The sequence below is a fragment of the Carcharodon carcharias genome, chromosome 17 (assembly GCF_017639515.1).
Source record: "Carcharodon carcharias isolate sCarCar2 chromosome 17, sCarCar2.pri, whole genome shotgun sequence".
Taxonomy (NCBI): Eukaryota; Metazoa; Chordata; class Chondrichthyes; order Lamniformes; family Lamnidae; genus Carcharodon; species Carcharodon carcharias.
In genome coordinates this window covers 49,004,183-49,027,637 of record NC_054483.1, presented here as the reverse complement: position 1 = coordinate 49,027,637, position 23,455 = coordinate 49,004,183, and the positions used below count along the sequence as shown (strand labels likewise).

At 40.7% G+C, this 23,455-nt stretch overlaps 1 protein-coding gene across 2 annotated transcripts in view; it reads right to left on the bottom strand.

Moving 5' to 3' along the window:
- The window catches only part of jmjd1cb (jumonji domain containing 1Cb), a 304,442-nt gene that overhangs the window by 160,077 nt on the left and 120,910 nt on the right, over positions 1 to 23,455 (bottom strand). For both annotated transcript variants that reach the window (XM_041210479.1, XM_041210481.1), the window contains exon 2: positions 14,145 to 14,309. In XM_041210479.1, coding sequence (XP_041066413.1) covers positions 14,145 to 14,309 — 165 coding nt within the window. The remainder of the gene's footprint in view (positions 1 to 14,144; positions 14,310 to 23,455) is intronic.

The following is a 23,455-nucleotide window of genomic DNA, read 5'->3' as shown; positions in this document are numbered from 1 at the left end:
CTGCTTTGCAATTAATACCATGTTAATTTATAAACATACAGTGAAGGATCCCACAGTCAATAGCCTTCGCTTTAAGAATGTTCCTCCTTCCTTCCCCATTGATCTTTCACTAATGGCTGCTCCTCTCTCACTGCTGCCTGTGTTCTATGTTGTTGTTGCCTGCAGAGACAGGAGTAGCAAGAGTGCCCTGCTTTACCATCCCTTACTTGACCTCCATCTCCCGGCTCCTAGTGTCCTTATTTTCCTTGCTTCTTCATTCCCCAAGGCCCAATTCCCCACGTCTTCCCGCAAGGCCCAATTGTGAAACCCCTTCAATGTCAGAGCCTCCTCCTCAACTGCTTGGCCTCCCTTCCATCAGACACCCTCCTGAAAGCCAGTACTGGAGCCAGTTCGAGTGAGTCAGCACTGGCTCTCTGAAAGAGTATTCTACCTGGTCCCACTCCCCTACCTTATCTTCCTAACATTGCACATTCTCTCTTTTCAGATAGCAATCTAATTCCATTTTGAATACCTCAGTCAAATCTTTCTCCACCACTCTCTGGGTGAAAGAAATTCCAGAAGTCATCCCAAATACCAACCACCTTCTGGGTGAAAATTTTTTTCTTCACTTCACTTTTACTCCTTTTGCCAATTATTTTGAATCTGTGCCCTCTGGTTCTTGATGCTTTGTTTTAATTCATTCAAGGGATGTAGGCTTTGTTGGCTAAACCAGCATTTATCACCCATTCCTAATTGTTCTTGAGGTGGCAGTGGTGAGCTGCCTTCTTGAACTGCTGCAGTCCACGTGGTGTAGGTACACCCACAGTGCTGTTAGAGAGGGATTTCCAGGATTTTGACTCAGTGACACTGAAGGAACAGCGATATAGTTCCAAGTCAGGATGGTGAATGGCTTGGAGGGGAACTTGCAGTTGATGCTGTTCCCATGTATCTGTTGCCCTTGTCCTTCTAGATGGTAGTGGTCGTGGGTTTGGAAGGTGCTAAGGAGCCTTCGTGAATTTTTGCAGTGCATCATGTAGATGGTACACACTGCTGCTACTGCTCATCAGTGGTGGAGGAAATGAATGTTTGTGGATGGGGTGCCAATCAAGCGGGCTGCTTTGTCCTGGATGGTGTCAAGCTTCTTGAGTGTTACTGAAGTTGCACTCACCCAGGCAAGGAGAGAGTATTCCATCACACTTTTGATTTGTGCCTCATAGATTGTGGACAGGGTTTTGGGGAATCAGGAGGTGAGTTACTCACCACAGGATTCCTAATCTCTGACCTGCTCTTGCAGCCACAATATTTATATGGCTCGTCCAGGTCAGTTTCTGGTCAATGGTAATCCCCAGGATGTTGATACTGGGGAATTGAGTGATGGTAACGTCATTGAATGTCTATGGGCAATGGTTAGATTCTCTCTTGTTGGAGATGGTCGTCGCCTGGTGCTTGTGTGGCATGAAAATTACTTGCCACTTGTCAGCCCAAGCCTGGATGTTGTCCAGGTCCTGCTGCATTTAGACATGGACTGCTTCTTTGAGTGGGAACAGTTTCTCACTATTTAGGCTGCCCATACCGCTCAGAATCTTGAATACCTCTATCAAGTCTCCTATTAGCTTTCTTTTCTCCAAAAAAAAACAGTCCCAACCTCTCCAATCTATCCTCATTGTTACAGTTCTTTGTCCCTGGAATCATTTTGGTGAATCTAATCTGTAGTTTTTCCAATACCTTTACATCATTCCTCAAGTATGGCACCCAGGACTTAATTTAGTACTCCAGATGAGGCCTAACTGGTGTCTTATACAAGTTCAACATGACCTGCTTACTCTTGTACTCTGCCTCTATCAATAAAGCCCAAGATACTATATGCTTTATTAATTCTCTCAATATTCCCTGCTATCTTCAATGACGTATGTACATATACACAGATGCCCCTTTGATCCTGTACCTCCTTTAGGGGCTCTTCCTTTATTCTATACTGCCTCTCCATATTCTTCCTGCCAAAATGAAACAGCTCATACTTCTCAGCATTGAACTTCATCTATCCACAAACAGGACTGTCCCAGCAGACCAATCATGTCAGCCTGTTCCTGCTCCACGGAACTCATTTCTTGCTATCTTGACTCCATTCTCTCTCCCCTTGTCCAGTCCCTTCCCACCTACATCCGTGATTCCTCTGACACCCTACATCATATCAACAATTTCTAGTTCCTTGGCCCCAACCTCCTCCTCTTCACCATGGACATCCAATCCCTCTACACCTCCATCCCCCACCGGGATGGTCTGAGGGCTCTGCGCTTCTTCCTCGAAGAGAGGCCCGAACAATCCCCATCCACCACTACTCTCCTCTATCTGGCTGAACTTGTTCTCTCACTGAACAATTTCTCCTTTAACTCCTCTCACTTCCTCCAAATAAAAGGCATGGGCCCCAGTTATGCCTGTCTCTTTATGGGGTATGTGGAACATTCCTTGTTCCAGTCCTACTCCGGCCCCCTCCCACAACTCTTTCTCCAGTACATCGATGATTGCTTCAGTGCTGTTTCATGCTCTCATTTGGACCTGGAAAAATTTATTAATTTTGCTTCCAATTTCCACCCCTCCATCATTTTCACATGGTCCATCTCTGACACTTCCCTTCCCTTCCTTGACCTCTCTGTCACAATTTCTGGTGATAGACTGTCCACCAATATTTATTACAAGCCTACCGACTCCCACAGCTACCTCAACTACAGCTCCTCACACCCCGCTTCCTGTAAGGACTCCATCCCATTCTCACAGTTCCTTCGCCTCCATCGCATTTGTTCTGATGATGCCACTTTCAAGAGCAGTTCCTTTGACATGTCTTCCTTCTTCCTTAACCGAGGTTTTCCACCCACAATGGTTGACAGGGCCCTCAACCGTGTCCAGCCCATCTCCCACTCATACGCCCTTATAACCTTCATCTCCCTCCTAGAACCATGATAGGGTCCCCCTTGTCCTCACTTATCACCCCACCAGCCTCTGCATTCAAAGGATCATCATCCGCCATTTCCGCCAACTCCAGCATGATGCCACCACCAAACACATCTTCCCTTCACCCCCCCACCAGCGGCATTCCGCAGGGATCGTTCCCTCCGGGACGCCCTGGTCCACTCCTCCATCACCCCCTACACCTCAACCCCCTCCCACGGCACCTTCCCATGCAACCGCAGAAGGTGTAACACCTGCCCCTTTACTTCCCCTCTCCTCAACGTCCAAGGGCCTAAACACTCCTTTCAAGTGAAGCAGCATTTCACTTGCACTTCCCTTAATTTAGCCTACTGCATTTGCTGCTCCCAATGTGGTTTCCTCTACATTGGAGAGACCAAACGCAGACTGGGTAACCGCTTTGCAGAACAGCAAGCATGACCCAGACCTCCCTGTCACTTGCCATTTCAACACTCCACCCTGCTCTCATGCCCACATGTCCGACCTTGGCCTGCTGCAATGTTCCAGTGAAGCTCAACGCAAACTGGAGGAACAGCACCTCATCTTCTGACTAGGCACTTTATAGCCTTCCGGATTGAATACTGAGTTCAACAATTTTAGGTCATGAACTCTCTCCTCCATCCCCACCCCCTTTCTGATCCCCATTTTTTCCAATAATTTATATAGATTTTTCTTTTCCCACCTATTTCCATTATTTTTAAATGTATTTCCATCCATTGTTTTATCTCTACCTTTTAGCCTATTTCAATCCCTTCCCCCCACCCCACCCTTACTAGGGCTATCTGTACCTTGTTCGTCCTGCTTTCCACCTTTAATGTCACCTATTAGCACACTCCTTAGATAATATCACCACCTTCAACACCTCTTTGTCCTTTTGTCTATGATATCTTTTGGTTATCTCCACCTATCACTGGCCCTCTATCCAGCTCTACTTGACCCATCCCCCCTTAAACCAGCTTATATTTCACCTCTCTTCTATTTTTCCTTAGTTCTGTTGAAGAGTTACAAAGACTCAACATGTTAACTGTGTTCCTCTCCGCAGATGCCGTCAGACCTGCTGAGTTTTTCCAGGTATTTTTATTTTTGTTTAGTTCATCTGCCACTTGTTTGCCCCGTCCACCAATGTGTCTATGTCCTTTTGAAGTTCAAGACTATCCTCATCACAGCTGACAACGTTTCCAATCTTCATATCAGGTGCAAATTTTGAAATCATGCCCTGAACACCATGGTCTAGGTCATCAATATCGATCTGGAAGAGCAAAGGTCCCAACTCTGACCCCTGGGAAATTCTACTACAAACCTTCCTCCAATCTGAAAAACATCCATTAACCACTACTCTTTGTTTCCTGTCACTCAGGCAAATGCCGACCCTCCCTTTTATTCCCTGAGCTAGAACTTTGCTCACAAGTCTTTTGTGTGGCACTGTATCAAATGCCTTTTGAAAATCCATATTCACCACATCAACAGCATTTCCCTTATCAACCTTCTTTGTTACCTCCTCAAAAAACTCCAGCAAGTTAGTTAAACATGATTTTCCCTTAATGAATCCATGCTGGCTTTCTTTAGTTATCCAGCACTTGAAGTGATTACTGATTTTGTCCCAAACTTTAGTTTCCATAAGTTTCCCTACCACTGAGGTCAAACTGACTGGTCTGTAGTTGCCGGCTTTATCCTTGCATCCCTTTTTGAACAAGGGTGTAACATTCACAATTCTCCAGTCTTCTGGCACCTCCCCGTGCCTAAAGAAGACTGGAAAATTATCACGCATGCCTCTGCAATTTCCACTCTCACTTCCCTCAGTACCCTTGGATGCATCTCATCCGGTCCTGGTACCTTATCTATTTTAATTAAAGATAGCCTTTCCAACACCTTCTTCTCATTTGTAATTTCTTCAAGTGTACCAGTTACTGCCTCTCATCTCAGCCTGGGTAGCATCTTTTTCCTTTGTAAAGGCAGATGTACTCATTTAATACTTCTGCTATTTCTCCTGCCTCCACGTGCAAGTCCCCTTTTTTATCCATAATCGGCCCCACTCTTTCTTTTACCACCCTTTTATTTTTGTTTATCAAAGACCTTGTGATTCCCTTTTATGTTAGCAGCCAAACTCTTTTTATGCTCTGTCCTTACTTATATTAGTTTCTTCACTTCCCCTCTGATCCTTCTATATTCAGCCTGATTCTCCATTGTATTTTTTACCTCACATCTGTCATATGCGCATTTCATCCTTTTCATCTTTAGCTCCATCTCTCGTCATCCAGGGCAGTCTGGGTTTATTTGTACTACCTTTCCCCTTCAAGGGAATTTACTTTGATATTGTCTGCAATACTTGATCTTTAAAGGTAATCCATTGATCAGCCACCATATTTTCTGCCAACATTTGATTCCAACTCACTCAACTCAGATGCATTCTCATCCCATCGAAGGTGGCTTTCCCCCAATCCAGATTGTTCCTTGTCCTTTTCCGTGGCCAACCTAAATCTTATGATACAATGGTCACTGCTCCCTAAATGCTGTCCCACAGATATTTGATCCACTTGGGCCAACTCATCCCCCAAAACCAGGTCCAACAGTGCCTGCCCTCTCGTTGGACCGGAAACATATACTGCTGCAGAAAATTATCTTGAACGCATTCCAGGAACCCATGTCCCTCTTGTCCCTTTACACTATTCCTATCCCAATCTATATTTGGGAAATTGAAGCTCCCCATTATAATCAATTTATAATTCTTGCACCTCTCTGTAATGTCCTCACAAACTTGTTTCTCTACATCCCCTCCATTGGTTGGTGGTCTATATACTACACCGATAAATGTTATTGCACCTTTTTCATTCCTTACCTCTAGCTAGATTGATAACAATGCAGGGAGAAATGTAACCTCTGATCACCCTGCAAATAATCTAGAGGCCACCGCTGGAACCCAAGCCGCATTTCATATTGCACAGTGCAATTCCTGTCTTTTGTAGCATGGGAAGCATACATACTGGCAAAGAAAACCCTCTATTCCTGGGATACAGTTGCATAAGCATTCAGTGGGGTTTCTCTACTGCTTTGCACGTTAGATAAAAAGACTTCCATGATACAAAAGCTGTTGTTTACACCCATTATTGCCTCACACTTACTTATGTGCCCTGTTTTTTCAGTTGTGAATTGACTTTGTGATTTGAAGGCTTTCCTTGTTTGTAATATTTGTCTGTGCTTCAAGAGGCACATGATATTTTACTTGGGATTATCAATAAATTTCCAGTTTATGCACATGTTCTTTTTCTTGGCGTGTCCTTTTGTGCAGGTTTTACTGTACATAAAGAACTTCAGCACTTGGCAATAGAATGAAGACGAGGGCTGAAGCAATGAGTTTTAAACAATTTCCTAGACTCTCCTATTATGGATTTTATTACGGTGTGCTACTGTGAACTGTAAAACAAACCAGTGGGGCAGTTTGTTCTTCAGTGTCCATTAATTGTATGCAACTGGATAGCTGGTTTCAATTTGTTTGTGTCTTTATTTTGGAGGTTTCTTAATGTTTTGCGATAAGAGGAGAGAGCACATGCACCATCCACATCAGAATCAGCATTCATAAGAGAATACAAGGAATTAGATAAACCAATTGTGTAATAATTTCGCAACTTCACCAGATATTTCTCTTGCACATCCCATCAAGGTCCATTCTTGTGAGAAGTGAAACCAAAATGTGACCTGATACACACAATAACTGGTAATGCTGCACTGGCCAAAGTTAAACGGAAACCCTTGTTAGAAAATCAACATAATTGACATGAGCCCTTCGGAGTACTCACAACCTTCAGATCAAGACTCTCTGACTGTGCAACTTGGGTTACAAATTGTGTGTCAGGTTCATGGAAAGTTATTATTAAACGTTAACAAAAATAAAAACAGAAAATGCTGGCGTCTGACAGCATCTGTGCAGACAGAAGCAGAGTTAACGTTTCAGGTCGATGACCTTGCATCAGACTGCAAAACATCAGAATGTCAATACATCAGATTTCATTTTATTAAAAGAACTTTTATTTTACCCTTGCCAATATAAAAATAATGGACATACTTCACCAACTCTGATGACACTGATCCTTTAACACGAGCTCATGCGAGGTTTTGTCTCCTCAAAATTTTTATGTAATCACCTCCACACAAGTTGTATTACAGCAAAACAGCAGCAGTTGGTGAGATCACATCTCGAGTACTGTGTAGAGTTTTGGTCTCCTTATTTAAAGAGGAATATAAATGCGTTCAAAGAAGGTTCACTCGACTGACACCTAGGATAGGGGTTATTTTATGAGGAAAGGTTGGACAGGCTTCCGGGCCTGTATCCACTGGAGTTCAGAAGAATGAGGTGATCATATTGAAGCATATAATGTCCTCAGGGGACTTGACAGGGTGGATGCTGAAAGCACATTTCCCCTTATGGCAGGGTCTAGAACTAGGAGACACTAGTTTTAAAAATAAGGGGTCTCCCATTTAAGGCAGAGATGAGAAGAAATTCTCTGTCTCAGGGGCACAAGTCTTTGGAACTCTTTTACCCAGAAAGCAGTGGAGGCAGGGTCATCGAATATTTTTAGTGTAGAAGTAGATAGATTCTTGACTAACAAGCGGGTCAACAGTTATCGGGGGTAGGCAGAATATGGAGTTATGGCCACAATCAGATCAGCCATGATCTTATTGAATGGAAGAGCAGACTCATAGGTGCGAAGGGCCTACTCCTACTTCTAATATGTATGCTCGTATAACTGAAGAGCTGCATCAGGCTGCCTAAGCCATTTCTTCAGTCCCTTTGAGATTGCAGCTGGGATATAGGGAATCACTATCCAATTCAGCAATCAGACACATGGTGGATGCAGTTATTCATGGTTGTGGTAGCCCTTTTAACTTCAACAATTTATTCAGAGAATGAAGGATACAAACAAAGCTGTAAGTAGCACAAGAGCATACAAATATACAAATAGCACTTCACTTCAACGTAATCAATTTGGTTCTGATGAAACGTGGAGGTCACAAGCTGAGTTACTTTGTGAATATGCATGATTTAACACCAAAATCTCCAAGAGGAGATAATCCACCATCTGCAACCTCCAGAATGGAGACCACGAGGTAGTTCAACCATGAGTGCAATGTATCAAACTACACTTTTTTTTCAATTCTTGCAACAAGCACACATTTTTATTTTTACAGTGTCAAAAAAGGCTAGAACATAAGAACCTAAGAAAAGGAGCAGCAGCAGACCATGTAGCCCTTCGAGCCTGTTCTGCTATTCAATACAATCATGGCTGATCCTGGACTTCACCTCTACTTTCCTGCCTGCTCCCCAGATCATATCCCATAATTTCCTGAGACACCAAAAATCTGTGTCTCAGACTTAGATATATTCAGTGAAATTATAATATTCCTCTGCTTGGCGGCAGCAGCTATTTCAAAGGATTTAACATCACCATAAAAAAGTAGGTAGAGGAATACAAACTATTGTGTTAAGCATTTGTCCAATAATGTGACTGATAGTAATTTCTAACCTTTTATTTTAATATTTTAAAAAGAGAATGCTTGAAATGCAAAGTCATGTTGAGGATGGACTATTAGTGTCTATTTCTCAGATTTTATTTCAATGATATTCACTCAGTTATCGTTTCCAAAACTACAAGAAAGTGAACTAAATAATTACAACATTTTAACCTCAATCCATTCAGGCCCCTTCCTCACTATCCTTGAGACCCTCAAGAGCTTCTTGGGAAGGGACATATGCAATAGTAAGCCAATTTAGTCTTGTGAACATAGAATGCATAGCACTTTTATTGTTCCTTAAGAATAGAAAAGCATCTGAAGACCCTTCAGAGTCAGAATCAAGCAGAAATTCATGCCAAGCCAAAGAAGGAGCTACCAAGAGGGATGGCTGAAACCTTGGTTAAAAAGGTGGGTTATAAGGAGGACCTTAAAAAGAGGGGAAAGGGGTTGAAGAGTTTAGGCAGGGATGTGACACCTGGACAGCTGATGGCATAGCTGCCAATGAAGGCATGTAAGGAGGAGGGATGCACAAAAGGCTAGAGTCAGAGGACCGAGGAGTGGTAGGGAATGGAGCTGGTCAGAGAGAAGGTCACAAACATTGGGAAAAGTGAGAAATTAAGCTTTTCAAACACAGGCATGAGAATATTAATTTTGAGACACTGGCTGACTACACAGCCAGTGTAGGTCAGGAGGAAAGGGGTATCAGGTGAGCAGGAAAGCATATTGGCAATGTTTTGTACAGGGGTACTTTATGGAGGGAGGGTTGGAAGGTTAGGCGGCAAAGCATTGGAATATTCGGGTCTACAGGTTAGAAAAGGCATGCATGAGGGCTGCAGCAGCATACGGATAAGCTCGTCATGCCAATAGCAAATTAGTACAATGCATCAGGGCATTGATTCCCAATGAAAGGCACTGGGCCCTGTAAAGTTATACTGAAGTTGCTGCAACAATTTTTATTCTCTTATTTAAAATGTATACAATCTTTCAAGACAGGAGCAGAGTTGAGTGATGTCACCAAGGTAGAAATAGGTATGATGAATGGATTCCAAGCCAGATCATGAACTGGACGCAAATCTTTTTCTTGATTGTTTATTTACAGAATGTAGCATTACATATGTCTGCCTCCTATCTCCTAAGCAGTGTCCCAGCAGTCTCCCTTTATAATTGCTCATAGTATTCAATTAAACAAAGCCCTTCAGCTGCATATCTTAAAATAATTAACACATCATTGACAGGGTGGTCTTTGTGAAGGATGGCATAACATGTCGGGAGTTCAGCTAAGGAGTCAAAGGAGCATTTAGCTTGTGATCTGTCTCATTCAGCCCAAGACAAACATATCCTGCCACACTTCCAGTCTACCTATTTACTTTCAGGTCTCTTAACAACTGTACTCGGGGTTGCTTTTCAGAAATCAACCATTTTTGGGGCAGTCATATTTTTTGAAACTGTTAATCACCTTTTGCTAACATTCTGATTTGATACACCTGCTCCTGGTAAATGCACCAACCATGTGAATTGGGCCACACCAATCCAGTCTGTTATTGTATGGTCCTCAATTTACTGATCTCGGCCGACCTGGCTTTTGCGTATTGAACTAAATAAACCTAACACTTGCTCAAGTGCAAGCAGACATTATTGAACAACTTTATTTACACGTCCCCAGTAGAGAGACAGTAAGAGGGCTCTACACTGCATGCAATGAATGCTGGTCAGGGTTCAAAATACACAGTGGGGGGGGGGCCAGCAAGCAAATCCCCCCAAAACGCCCTGGAAAATCCAATCATGGAGGGCACCAATGAAAGGAAAGTTACCCCCATATGTGGAATGATCCACCAATCTGGAAAAGTCATGGAATTTGTAAATGACTTTTTCAGGTCATGGACAAGTCATGGCAATTTCCAACTCATGGATTTTTATTAAGACAGGAATGAGGTTTTTCTGACTTTTGGCAGAATTCTAGCTTTTTCCAATATTTTTCCATGGTCCACTTGCCCCTCACCATAATCTTTTGCCTCGCTTCTCATGTCTGGAATCCTTTTTTTATATATACATTCATGGGATGTGGGTTTCGCTGGCTGGGCCAGCATTTATTGCCCATCCCTAGTTGCCCTTGAGATGGTGGTGGTGAGCAGCCTTCTTGAACTGCTGAAGTCCATGTGGTGTAGGTACACCCATAGTGCTTTTGGGTTCCAAGATTTTGAATCGGCGACAGTGAAGGAACGGCGATATATTGCCAAGTCAGGATGGAGAGTTACCTGGAGGGGCACTTCCAGGTGGTGATGTTCCCATCCTGTAAAAGTTTTGTTCTCCTCCTGCCTGATCCTGCCCGCTGTCACTGCTAACTGGCTGTTTTGGAGACTGTCAGAATAACAGCAGTCATTGACCAAATATGCTGCCAATCAGGGACAGTATATATGCCAAATTGGCTGTATTGGACACTGCTAGGACAACTGCAGTAATTGGCAGAATAGTACGTGCCAGATTTCATTCCATCCTTTCTTGTTTGCCTCATGTGAGGAGGTGTGTGCTTTCTGGTGTCTGTTGCAGAATTTTGTTGCTGTGGAGGCAGAGGACTAAGTGGACACTTCCTTCGGAGCTGAAGCACTGTAAGCAACGCAAGACAGAACAAGAACAAGCAGCATTAAACAATGCTGCATGTCTATAGTTGAGACATTGCTCCAATCTTTCACGAGATCCACCGAAAATTTCAACATGGGAAAGTTATGGAATTTTACTTTTACAAAGGTGCAAGAACCCTGTTTTATATACATATATTAAATAATATTGGAAACTTGATCTGCACCTTAGCTTAAAATCAATCTTATTTTGTTCCACTTACTTGAACTTCCAGGATGAGAAGTTATTTTCCTTCTCTTGCAAAAAATTAAATATTTATAATCAACTGGAGAGTTTATGTGACAGTGATTCCAGTCAGTTGAAGTTCCTTTGATGCTCCCACCCTCATCCCTTGACTGACTGTAGCTTGCTTCATCTTTCTTGGTTTCTCACTATATAATTTAAGACTCACATATTATAGACAGAAATATATATTAAAAGATCTTGGTTATTGTTTCCCGGTGTTGTTATAAAGTCTAACAATTGTGGGTTGATCCCCTCCAGGTCAACGCCAAAACAATGTGGAGACACAATTGGACTCAGTTCTAGTTCTGTGATGCATTGACAAATTTGTAAAATTGCAAATGGGTAACAGGTTTCATGCTGGAAGCAGAGCATGGGAGATCCATTTATAATAAATGAACAAAAGCATCTTATTTCTAGTGTCCAAGTTCAAGGATATACGCACACGCACGCACATATATATATATATTACTCCAGTGTTTGGTAACTGTACTACATTCTCTAAAGGAGGAAACCTTAACAAAAACAACACAAATAGAGAAGATTATACGTGACTGCATCATTCAATAAAGGAGTTAGAGAGAATGAAGAAAGAGCCCCTGAAGACCAAAAGGTAACCCCTGAAAATTAGCAAGTAGCCCTTGACAAAATCTCAAAAACAGCCCTCAGGAAAAAGAATGATTTTGACTCCTAATGCTGGTAAATGCACTGATCTTATGGACTGGGCCACACCAATCCAAAATGTTGCAGTAGGATCCCCAGTTTATTGTGGTAAACTGGACATTTTTCCTCAGATTACCCTAGAAGGGTAAGTGTCTCAAAACTTTGAACAACAGATGAAGCTAGCCATTTCACGCTGCTACTATACAGCTGTAACACGAGCAGTGTTCTCCACTAACAGGATGCTGCCGTCAAACCAAAAAGATGTCCTGCCTATCACACAAATAAATAATGTTGTATATGATTTTCAGTGCCGGTGTGACACCAGGTACATAGGCTGTTCATCCCAATGGATAGTGGATCATACACATCTCTTCAGCTGTTCACAACAGGCAAAGAACTGGCGGTACCCAAACAGCCCATGCTTGCAAAATTCAAAACCTGATGTCCAACATTAAATGTGATTCTGCAATTGGACAGCATTTGCTCAACAATCCTGATTGTGCTAAGAATTACACTGACAACCAAGTTGGGCTTGCAGTGTGGTTCACTTACATGTGCTCGAAGCTACATATTTTCCACACACAGAACCCTGTCCTTGGCAAACAGAAAGAGCATGTCCATGCATTGCGACTTTTTCAACTAAAAAAAGCTTGGGGCACAGCCATTTCCTGGTTCGTTCCCTATGACAATGCCTTGACCAGAATCAACCTCCCTGGATTTAATTTAAACAAAAGCTTGGCAGTTAATTGTTCCTGGGACATTTTCCATGGCAACGCCTTTACCAGAGTCAACTTGCCAACCAATCAGCACTCCCTTCTTATGCAGTATCAACTGTTCTTCCCTTTAGATTTGGTATTCTTGAGAATCTGTCCTGATGCAGTGCAAGATAAAAAGTTTCAACAGTATGTCTCTTTTTCAGCAATAATAATCAAAGCATGAATCCCTTTCAAGTTGTCTAGTTATGTTTCATGTAGCAGCATCCAAAGCTTTAAAGCTGTTCAGATTCTACCAGCAATTCCTTAGCCAAACCTTAATGAATGTTCTTCATTTCCTTGGTCAAGGTGTCAGCTTGCCTCAGTGCAAGCATTTTCACCTCAGTCACAAAGTGCTGGTTCAATCCTTATTCCAAATTCTCATGCACATAATCTAGGCAGCATTGAGATAATATTCGTAGTGTCATCTTTCACATGAGATATTAAACGGAGGGCCTGTCTCCTTCTCAAACAGACGCAAAAGATTCCATGGCACGATTTGCAGAGTAGCAAGAGTTCTCCCAGTGTCCTAGCCAACATTTATTCCTCAAAGAATTCTACTTTCACATACACAATAATTCTGGAGCTAGTTATAAAGTAGAAATAAGCTTCAAAGTAGCACTTTCCACATAGCATGGAAAGACCATTGTGTGATGTAGAAATTATTAATAACCTTTTGTGAACAGAAAATGACGTCAGGCTTTCTGGCTCACAATATTGGAGACTAGAGATAAAAGGAAGCGAATGAGTGAAATTAACAGTTGAAGCAGTTTTAGTTCAGTGAAGGAAGGGAAAGATTCAATTTATCTTTAATGTTTGGTTCATTTCGCAATGCTCAAATACCTAGTTTATATTTGAGTTTGACCTGGGTTATTTTTTAAAAACAGAAAACATTACATTAATCAACAAATAGGTTTTAGATCCAAGATTTTGTATCCAAGTGCTCATTTTGTATTTTCAGTTGCTAATACTTCATATCTTCTTGGATAGTCTAGCATACCATAAACTAGCAACTTTGAAAACAAAAAAAAAACAATTTCCTTTATGCTGCTTTGGCTGGGATTGAGAACAGCTTAAGAACAAGACTTTGGAAGCAAAGCCAAAAGATAAAACAAAAGGTTATGTTAAAAATTGCCTTTAGAAATGTGGATCTATAGGCAGGGAAAATTATCAAGAATACGGTTACAGAATATGAAGGTCAAAACAACCTGAGCCAAACTATTTCAAAAGATTCAGAAATAAAATCAAAGGGCAATGAAGCCTTTAAAAATCATTGAAAGAGGGAAACAAAAGAAATCTTGGAAGATGTAAGAGAAATTGAATTGCCAATGTACACAGGCGTTTTCTTAAGCTATATATGAAGTAGATATAACATTAACAAATACTTTGGGTAGAGGTTAATTTAATTTTTTTACTCACCAAAGCAGGCCACTGAATCTGCTTACTCTTTGATCCCTGAGTCTGGCTGGGGTTCTTTCTCTTAGCCCAGACCAGCTGGTGCTCCACCAAGAAAATCTGAAAATCTTCATAAACTTTAACCCACTCACGTTTTTCCCATTCTAGGTCATCAAATTCCACATATACCTAGGGAAAATAGAATGAAAAATTAAGTGTACTGCAAAAACTAACTGCTTTCCTCTAAACTATTACTGTAGCTCTGGAGTTCAATCGTCAACAAGAAAGCCAAAGTTCCAAATCTTTGTGTAATGGATCAGACATCTGGCTTGTCTCTGATCATTACCAACTCATATCGCCCTGCTAGTGTGTCACCACATTAGGAATACATTTTTAAAAAGTAGGGTTATATGGAAATCTTCATAAATTAATCCATTTACATTGGAAGTCAGTTTAATAGCAGGTCACTGTGAATCTATCTTTTAAAAGTGACCATCTGGAAATTTTTGAAATGTACTGTTATTAGTGGAAAGCTAACGCTCCCATCTATCATGTAAAAGAAACTCTTCAGTGAGCAAAGGTCTGCACCTGCATCCAAGTTGCACATTGCAAAACCCCTGATGCCAAATTCATATGCAATTGGTATCCTGAGTCTGGTCTGGCCACTGAGCATTGCACTCTACAGATACTGATCCAAAACCTCTAAGTGACTGTGACAACGACTGTCAAAACTCTTTTTGGGGGGTGGGGGAAGGAAAGCAGTTCTCAGCAAAGACAATGTTCAAGGAGCACGATGCCAGCAAACAATACATTATTTAGCAAGTTTGGCTGAGATATAAATAAATATCTCTTGTATTTTAGTAATAACTTTGTACTTGAGAAATCATGGATAACAATGTCTAGTTTCCAAAACTATTTATAGATAAAACTGATATTCTAAAGAGATCAATTTTCAGAAAGAAACCAGAGAGAGTGATGAAATTAATTTTCTCACCGTGTTTGGTGAACATTTTGTCTGTTTTTGCAAAGTATTATGGTAAATAATTAATTTTGAAATGCTGGTAGTATAACGTAAAGATATAGAAAAACCATTGAGTCACTCATACTGAGGTGAAACTGAATTAAATATTTCCAAGTTCACTGTAGTAGTATGTTTGTTTGCATAGGCCTGTTTTGCAATTTTAAGATTCTTCCTCTGTATGATATTACATTGCAAACAATGCAAAAGTATTAGGTATTAACATTTTATACCAGTAGTCTTTTAAAATTGTTAATTTTTAACACTGAGTTGAGTTGACTTGGGCATTATCTCCTATGTTTCCAACAAAATGCCTTTTTAAAAAATTCCTATGTGCTGTGTTTTCAGCACATAATTAAATGCAATTAAAAGTACATTTTTTTCTGACTAGTTCTACCAAATAGTCACTTACTGAATTTTAAGGATTATGGCTGACAAAAAGGAGCAATTTCTGGAATTTATTTTGTGCTGTCATCAGATACTTGGAAAAAATCTGATTTGAGAGAAGTTTCAACCGTCTGCATACCCAAGACAACCCTAGCCTCTTGTAGCAGTACGTTCAATTGGCTGCAAAATCTGTATTATCAGAATTCAATAGCTCATTCAATGGGAAATGTCAGGACCAAATTGGTTTCTGTAGTTATTTATAAGTCTCTGTTCAGAAATCAAACTTGATGGAATAATTTATTTTTCATGTTTATGTGCAACTTTATAAGACAATGGAATAGATGATCATAATGCTAAGACTAAGAGAAATGACATATAGTTGCAAGGTTCTAGACTTTATCGTTTAACAAGAAATAAAAGCTGCCTGATTGTTTACGTCAAGCAAAAGACATGCCATAGTATAAATCACAACTCAGCTTCAGTTCTGGTAGGAGATCCAACTCCCAAAGGTGACCCACATTTTACATCATCCACATGCAGCGTTACAGCTCTAAGAACTACCTGAGACAAAAAAAACTGTTTCATCAAGAAAACATTGTACAGCAGATATGTTAACTTATGACCTTTTCCTAATTTTGGTTTACTGCATTGCTTACATTGTATAAAGTAATTTGTTAAAAAAAAAAGATAAGTTATTTAACAAGGTACATATTGGTTTGACAGTGGAGTATTTTCACATTTTTGGAAGGGTTAGAAGACTATGTGAGGTATATATTCTCCAACCATCTAATACACTTTAACAATAATCTAATTACTTAACTTGGACATGCCAGTTTGCACAAGGCACAAAAGTAAAGCTCGAGTTTTGATTTATAGGGTCTGTGTAAGCAAACTGCCTTTTTGCCGCAAACATGAGAAATAGCCTAGAAAAAGGTCTCAACTGTAAAAATGGTTAACAAGAAAGACATGTTTTGTGCACTTCAATTCATGATAAAACTGTAGCGGATATCAATTGAGGGAAGTATCAGGTCTGAAATGCAAAAGTGATGTTGGGATTAATTGAGTACCCTATAAAACCTATAAGGGACATGTACATTTCAGAATACTGCTAGGTCATTATATAACACTGGGGCTCCGAAAATGTTACTACTACATAAAATTATGGTTCAGAATAAGAACATATGTTTTTAGGAATAACTACTGGGTACACAAGAGATCCAGTTTGGATAGATCAACCCAATCTACATACTTTGAGCATATTTCTTAATCTGTCATAAGGTTGTGGGTTCAGGCCCCACCCCAAAAAACTTAAATTTAACATAATCTACGTCGACAGTTCAGTGCCTTGCTGATGAAACACTTCGCTATGGGAAACGCTGTCTTTCAAATATGACATTAAACGAAGACTTCATGTTGCTTCCCAGAGACAGCAAAATATTCCACAGCACTTTTCAAACAAGTGGAGAGTTCTCCAACATTTATCCCTCAATCAACAATGCAGTTTATTCGATGATTTACGTCAATACTATTTATGAGAAACTGGTCTGTTCAAATAGGCTGCATATTTCTCACCATAAGCACAGTGATGACATTTCAAAAATACTTCATTGGCTGTGAGGTGCTTTGGAACAGCCTGGGATTCTCAAAGGCATTGTATAAAAGTAACCTTTTCCTCAACTTATTCAACTTCATCCTTCTTAATTTTGTTCCAAATGCTTTTTAAATAAATATTTTCCATGCAAATTCTCTCTTTATTCCTAACCTGCAAACATAAGTGCAAAAGTAAAATAATGCTGATGCTGGAAATCTGAAATCAAAACAGAAAATGCTGGCAATATTCATTAGTCTGGCAGCATCTATAAAAAGAGAAATAGAGCAAACATTTCATGCCAATGACTTTTCATCAGAATTGGGAAAAGTTGGAGATGCAATAAGTGAAGGGGATGGTGGTCAAAAGAACAAAAGTGAAAGTCTTTGACAGGTTGGAAGGCATGAGAGTAAATTAAAAGTTGGTGGCACAATACTAAAGGGAGTGGTAAAGGGACAAATAAAGAAACAAAAGATGTATCTCGAGAAGGTATGAATGGCAGAGTCACAGACAACTGCCATTCAAAAGCAAAGAACAGAAAATAAGAGAGAGAGACAAGAGAGAAAACCAAACAAACCAGCAAATAAATAGGAAACAAAATGGAGGCAGAGGACACAATTTGAAATTGGCGAACTCAGTATTGAGCCCAGAAGGTTTTAAAGAAATCAACCGAACAATGAGGTGCTCTTCCTCGAGCTTGCATTGAGCTTCATTGGAATACTGCAATAGGCCTAGCACACAAGTGGTCAGGGTGGGGAGGAAGGTGAAGAATTAAAATGACAAGGTTGGAAGGGTTACACTTGCAGGTTGAACGGAGATGTTCCACAAAGCAGTCACCTGGTCTGTATGTGGTCTCCCCACTGGAAAGCAGACCATGTTGTGAGGAGTGAATGCAATACACTAAATTGAAAGAAGTGCGTGTAAATCACTGCTTAACCTGGAAGGAGTGTTTGGGGCTTTGATCAGTGAGGAGGTAAAAGGGCAGATATTGCGTCCACTGCACTTAGATGGAAGAGATAGGATACTGGGGTGGTTAAGGGTTGGACTCGGGTGTCTTGGAGAGAACAGTCCCTCCGGAACGCTAAAAGGGGAGTGGAGAATTTGTTCATGATGGTATTATACTGGAGGTGGTGGAAATGGCAATAGATGATCCATTGAATAGGTGGAAGGTGAACACAAGGGGAACCCTATCATGATTCTGGGAGGGAGGGGAAAGGGTGAGAACAGGTTTGCAAGAAACGGGATTAACATGGTCCAGGGCATTGGCAACCGGGGGGTGGGGAGGGTAATCCTTGGTTGAGCAAAAAGGAAGAAGTGCTGAAGTGTAAGGTTGCATCATCAGAACAGCTGTGACGAAGATGCAGAAACTAGGAGAATGGAATAAAGTACTTACAGGAAGTAGGATGTGAATTAGTGCAGTCAAGGTAGTTGTGGGATAAAAACAAAAAAACTGCGGATGCTGGAAATCCAAAACAAAAACAGAATTACCTGGAAAAACTCAGCAGGTCTGGCAGCATCGGCGGAGAAGAAAAGAGTTGACGTTTCGAGTCCTCATGACCCTTCGACAGAACAAGGTAGTTGTGGGAGTTAGTGGCTTACAATGAATATTTATCAAGATAGCCTATTCCCAGAAATGGAGACAAACAAGAAGTTGACAAAGGGAAAGGAAAAGTCAAAGATGGACAGTGAAGGTGAGAGAAGGGTGGAAATTGAAAACAAAATTGTTGAAACTTTGCAGTTCAGGGTGAGAGCAGGAAACAGCATCATTACAGTCAATGTACAGGAAAAGGTTAGGGAGGGGGCCTCAGCAGAATTGAAACAAGGATTGTTCCATATACCCCACACAAAGGCAAGCATAGCTAGGACCCATGTGGGTACCCATTGTAACACCTTTTATTTGGAGGAAAGGAATGAATTAAAGGCCAAGTTATTCAATGTGACAACAAGTTTAGCCACATAGAGGGTGGTGTTAGTGGCCACCACCTGTGAGCATGTCTACTTCAATTTGAGCCCTTTCCCATATGAACAATTTGATTGAATCAATTTGTCAAAAGCACCTTCCTAATGTTAAAAAAAAACACAAGGATTTTGGATGGTGGAAATCAGAAGTCAAGACAGAAAATGCTGGAAATACTCAACATCTGTGAAGACAGAACCAGAGCGAACTTATCAGGTGAGTGACATCGCGTCATAATGTTTGTACTAGAACATGGGTTGGTCAAATATAAATGCAACTCACATGAAAACCAACATTTCGCAAAGCACATTAGACTAGATGAATTGTGAGACCGTTGAACAGTCAAACTACAGCAGGGCTATAAATGGTTAACTTGCCTGATATGTACCGAAAGTGGAATTTGAACAATCTACCAATCAAATACCACACGGGAAGCCAGGAGGGAATTAACTAACTGTCAGCAGTAACTGGAATAAGTATTCTCAAAAAGTAAATCTTGAAATTGTAAAGGAAAAAGGGCCTTTTATCCTTATGAACTGCTCAAAAGGAATCTGATCAGCACCTGCAATTAATTCCAGTGGAATTGAGCTGGAGTCTACTGGAATCTGCAAAATATCTGGTGGGAGAAGTGATGCAAAAATTAAGCAGACTGACTTTCTGTCCAACCTAAAACATTTGTGGGTTCTTCTTCATAAGGCTTCATCTAAATAAAACTGCACAGCACAAAATCAGGCCATTCAACCCAATTAGTCTGTGCTGCTGTTTCGACTTCCCATTCCATCCTTTTGACATCACTTTCTATTTCCTTTCCCTTCATGTATTCATCTATTTTCCTTCTGAAACAATCTCAGCTTCTTAACCTCAACTTGCTGAGTTCCACTTTCTAGCCACTGCGTAAAAAAAAATCTTTCCTTATTGAATTTATTCGTAACTATTATTTATGGCCCCTAGCTTTGGATTCTTTCACGAGTGCATTTTCCACATTTACCCAGTACAGCACATTGATAATTTTGAAAGCATTTATTAGGTCTAAACTATTCTTAAAAGCCCAGCTTGTTTAATCTGTCCTGATAACATTATTTCAGTTCTATCATCTGTGTAAATCTTTTTAGCACTTTCTACAATGCTTTTGCAGTATGGATAACAAACTGTGCACAGTATCTCAAGTACAGCCTGGACAGGATCCTATATGAGTTCAACGTAACATAACATCATCACTTATGAATTCTATACAGCAAGAAACAAATCCCAGTGTTTTGTTAGCACTTCTAATTCTGTTGCTGACTTGTGATACTGCTTTTCATGATTTGCTCACCTCTATCCCAAGATTCCTATGCCCTTCCAACCCATTCAGTCTTTTCATTTGCTAAGGTGTAGGTTATGTTTCTATTTTTCTTCCCAAAGTGCATTACCTCACACTAAATTTCTTTTGCCACTTAAATTATCCAGTCCAAAAGTTTGTAATATTTTCCTTTATAATGCATCCTCTCTCAGTGTTAGCGATAGTGTCCCCACTTCCCACATTTTAATAATATCTGCAGATCTTGATATCCAGTTACTTGTTGCAAAGTCCAAATATAAATTACAATTATCTTTGGTCCCAGTACTGACCCTTGCAGAACACCATTTTCTACCTTGCTCCGATCTGAACCACCCTTTACCCGAACACATGGCTTTCTGTATTTTTTAGCCAATTTTCTATCCATTCAGCTAAATATTACAAGACCCCACAATACTTAGTGCAGTGAACCATGTAATTGGATTTAGACCGCAAGCTTCTTTCTGACTAAGCAACAATGGCACATTTAAGGGCAATTTAGGGTTTCTGTCACTTGGGAATTCATTTTGATCTGACTGCATATTGCTCATCTTCAAAACACTGGGAGAGCAAGACAGTCCAGAAGAGTGCTGCAACTGGGCACCATATGCTGCCTAAGGACTTGATCCAGTTGTGAAAACATTATTCACGTTACTCCACTAACACTTACTCAGCTTTAGTTTTTCTCATCATTTTGTCATCTTCAATTATGAAACCTTTTCTTATTCCTCTTTCCATTATTTCTACTTTCAAACTTTCCAACATAGAGTCTTAAATGAACCATAATTTCCACCAGTTAAACATTGGGAAGACCAAAGCCATCATCCTCAGCCCCTGCCACAGTGATGGTGATTGTTTGTCTTAATCTATTTTCAAGTGTGCTGCACGCGTTTCTCTTCCCCATTCCCACACCACCTCCTGCCTTTTCCCCAACTCCCCGTCCTCCAGCATGAGGAAGTGTTTTTGTTTTCTTCTCAATAATAATTCATTTTTCATAGGTGATCTTTGAAAAAAATTGTCAATTGCATCAGGGGCAGTGACATATTCTGCTTAATTTATAGCAAAATGAATTCCCATTTTGCTCTGGGTTCACATTATGCAAGTGAAGGACAAAAAGATTTGTAAAGATGGTAATACCATCATCTCAGAGTCAGAAAGTCATGGGTTCAAGCGCCACCACTAGATTGAAATAGAAATTCTAGACTAACAGCTCTGGCAATGCAATAGTCTTTCAGTAGTGCACTGAAGTACCATCATACAGGAGAGGCATTAAGCCAAGTCACTGCCTGCCAGCTCAAGTGGACATAGTTTCCCAAGCATTTTTTCAGTAACAGTATCCTAGTATCCAGTCCAATACTCATATCTCAACTAACAGCAAAACAGATTACCTGTTCATATATCTAATTACTATTTGTAGCACCTTGCTGGGTGAAAATTAGTTGCCACACTTGCCCACAAAGTAATAGTGGTCAATCTTCAAGGTACCATATCTCAGGGTCAAAGTCAACCTTTGAATCTTAGAAAAATCCTTCCAAAAATCTGGTCGATTTGTACCAGAGTATAAAATGCGAAACACCAGTCTTGATGTAGGTAGTCACCATTTTGAAACGTATGGACGAGTCTTAATCTCCCACACATCGTTTTGGCAACATGGCTCTTATCGCCTACTTGATCCTATGTGCCGGCCTATATGTCGAATGTTACCCTAAACATCAATCTTTAAGCTGAAAAATTGAGCCCAATTGCTAATGCAAGTATAGCCCTAAACATGCATTTATTAGCTGAAAAATGGGGTGGGGGGGGGTTGTTGACTTATACACTAAATATAGACCTAAACATGCATTTTGGCACCATAAAATGGAGTAGAATTTTGGGTTGGGTCGATTTATAATACGCTGTAATCTATGGTAATGAATTGATTGTAAAAGGCTTTGGAAGTTGTTTTCTCAGTTATGGGGATAGGGTATAGAAGCACCAGAGGCTGGGGGCACTCAGTGGGACTGCAAGTCCAGGAGGATTTTAGAGGTAGCTTGGGTCTGCTAGTACTCAAGGACAGCATAAGACTTGCAAAGTGACAAGGCATTCAAGGACTCAGCAAAGAATAAAGAGAGCTTGCAGATCAAACCTTGATCAGGAGAGGATGGAGAATTCAAGAGCGGACTTTTTAAAAAGGAGCAGTGATGAGGTACTTTAAGTGAAGAAAGCAATGCCTGTTTAAAACAGCTCTCGACAGTGTCAGTTAACTATAAGGCATGGGAACGTAGTGGTTAGGAGCTGGGTGGACTTCGAAACCTTAGCAACACATCACTCAAAATTCAGACATCCATGTTCAATTTCTGCTTATATTACAAACTTACTCATTTCTATTTGAATCTGATTGACAATAAGGATTGGAAAGTTAAAACAAATGACAACTAGCCTCTGCATGTGAATCCTCTGAGGTTCCATGGTACACAACCATCAGATAACGAATGTAAAACCCTGAACACTTCTGGAGTGGAAAGGGAAACCAGTGAACAGGAGGTGGGTCACAAGGGAGTCAATTTTGGAGATGAAGCTATTGAGCTGGGACAGGGGTGAGCTAACGGGCGACATGCGTCAAGAAAAGGAGGAAGGAAAATTTAAGGGCTTGGCAGATGCTAAACAACTCTGGATCTTTGAGCCAAAGCAAATCATAACCTTTTCTTCATTTTCATTCACGGATTGTGAATATTGCTGGCAAGGCCAGCATTTATTGCCCATCCCTAATTGGCCTTGCAAAGGTAGCAATGAGTTGCCTTCTTGAACTGTTGTGGTGCACTTGGTGTTGGTACACCCACAGTGCTGCTAGAGAAGGAGTGCCATGATTTTGACCCAGCAATAGCAAAGGGACAATGATATCATTCAAAGTCAGGATGGTATGGGGCTTGGAGGGGATCTTGCAGGTGGTCATGTGCCTATGCGTCTGCTACCTTTATTTTTCTAGGTGGCAGAGGTCATGGGTTCAAAAGCTCCTGTTGAAGGAACCTTGGCAAGTTGCTACAGTGTATCTTGTAGATGGTACACACTGCTGTTATTGGTGGCAATG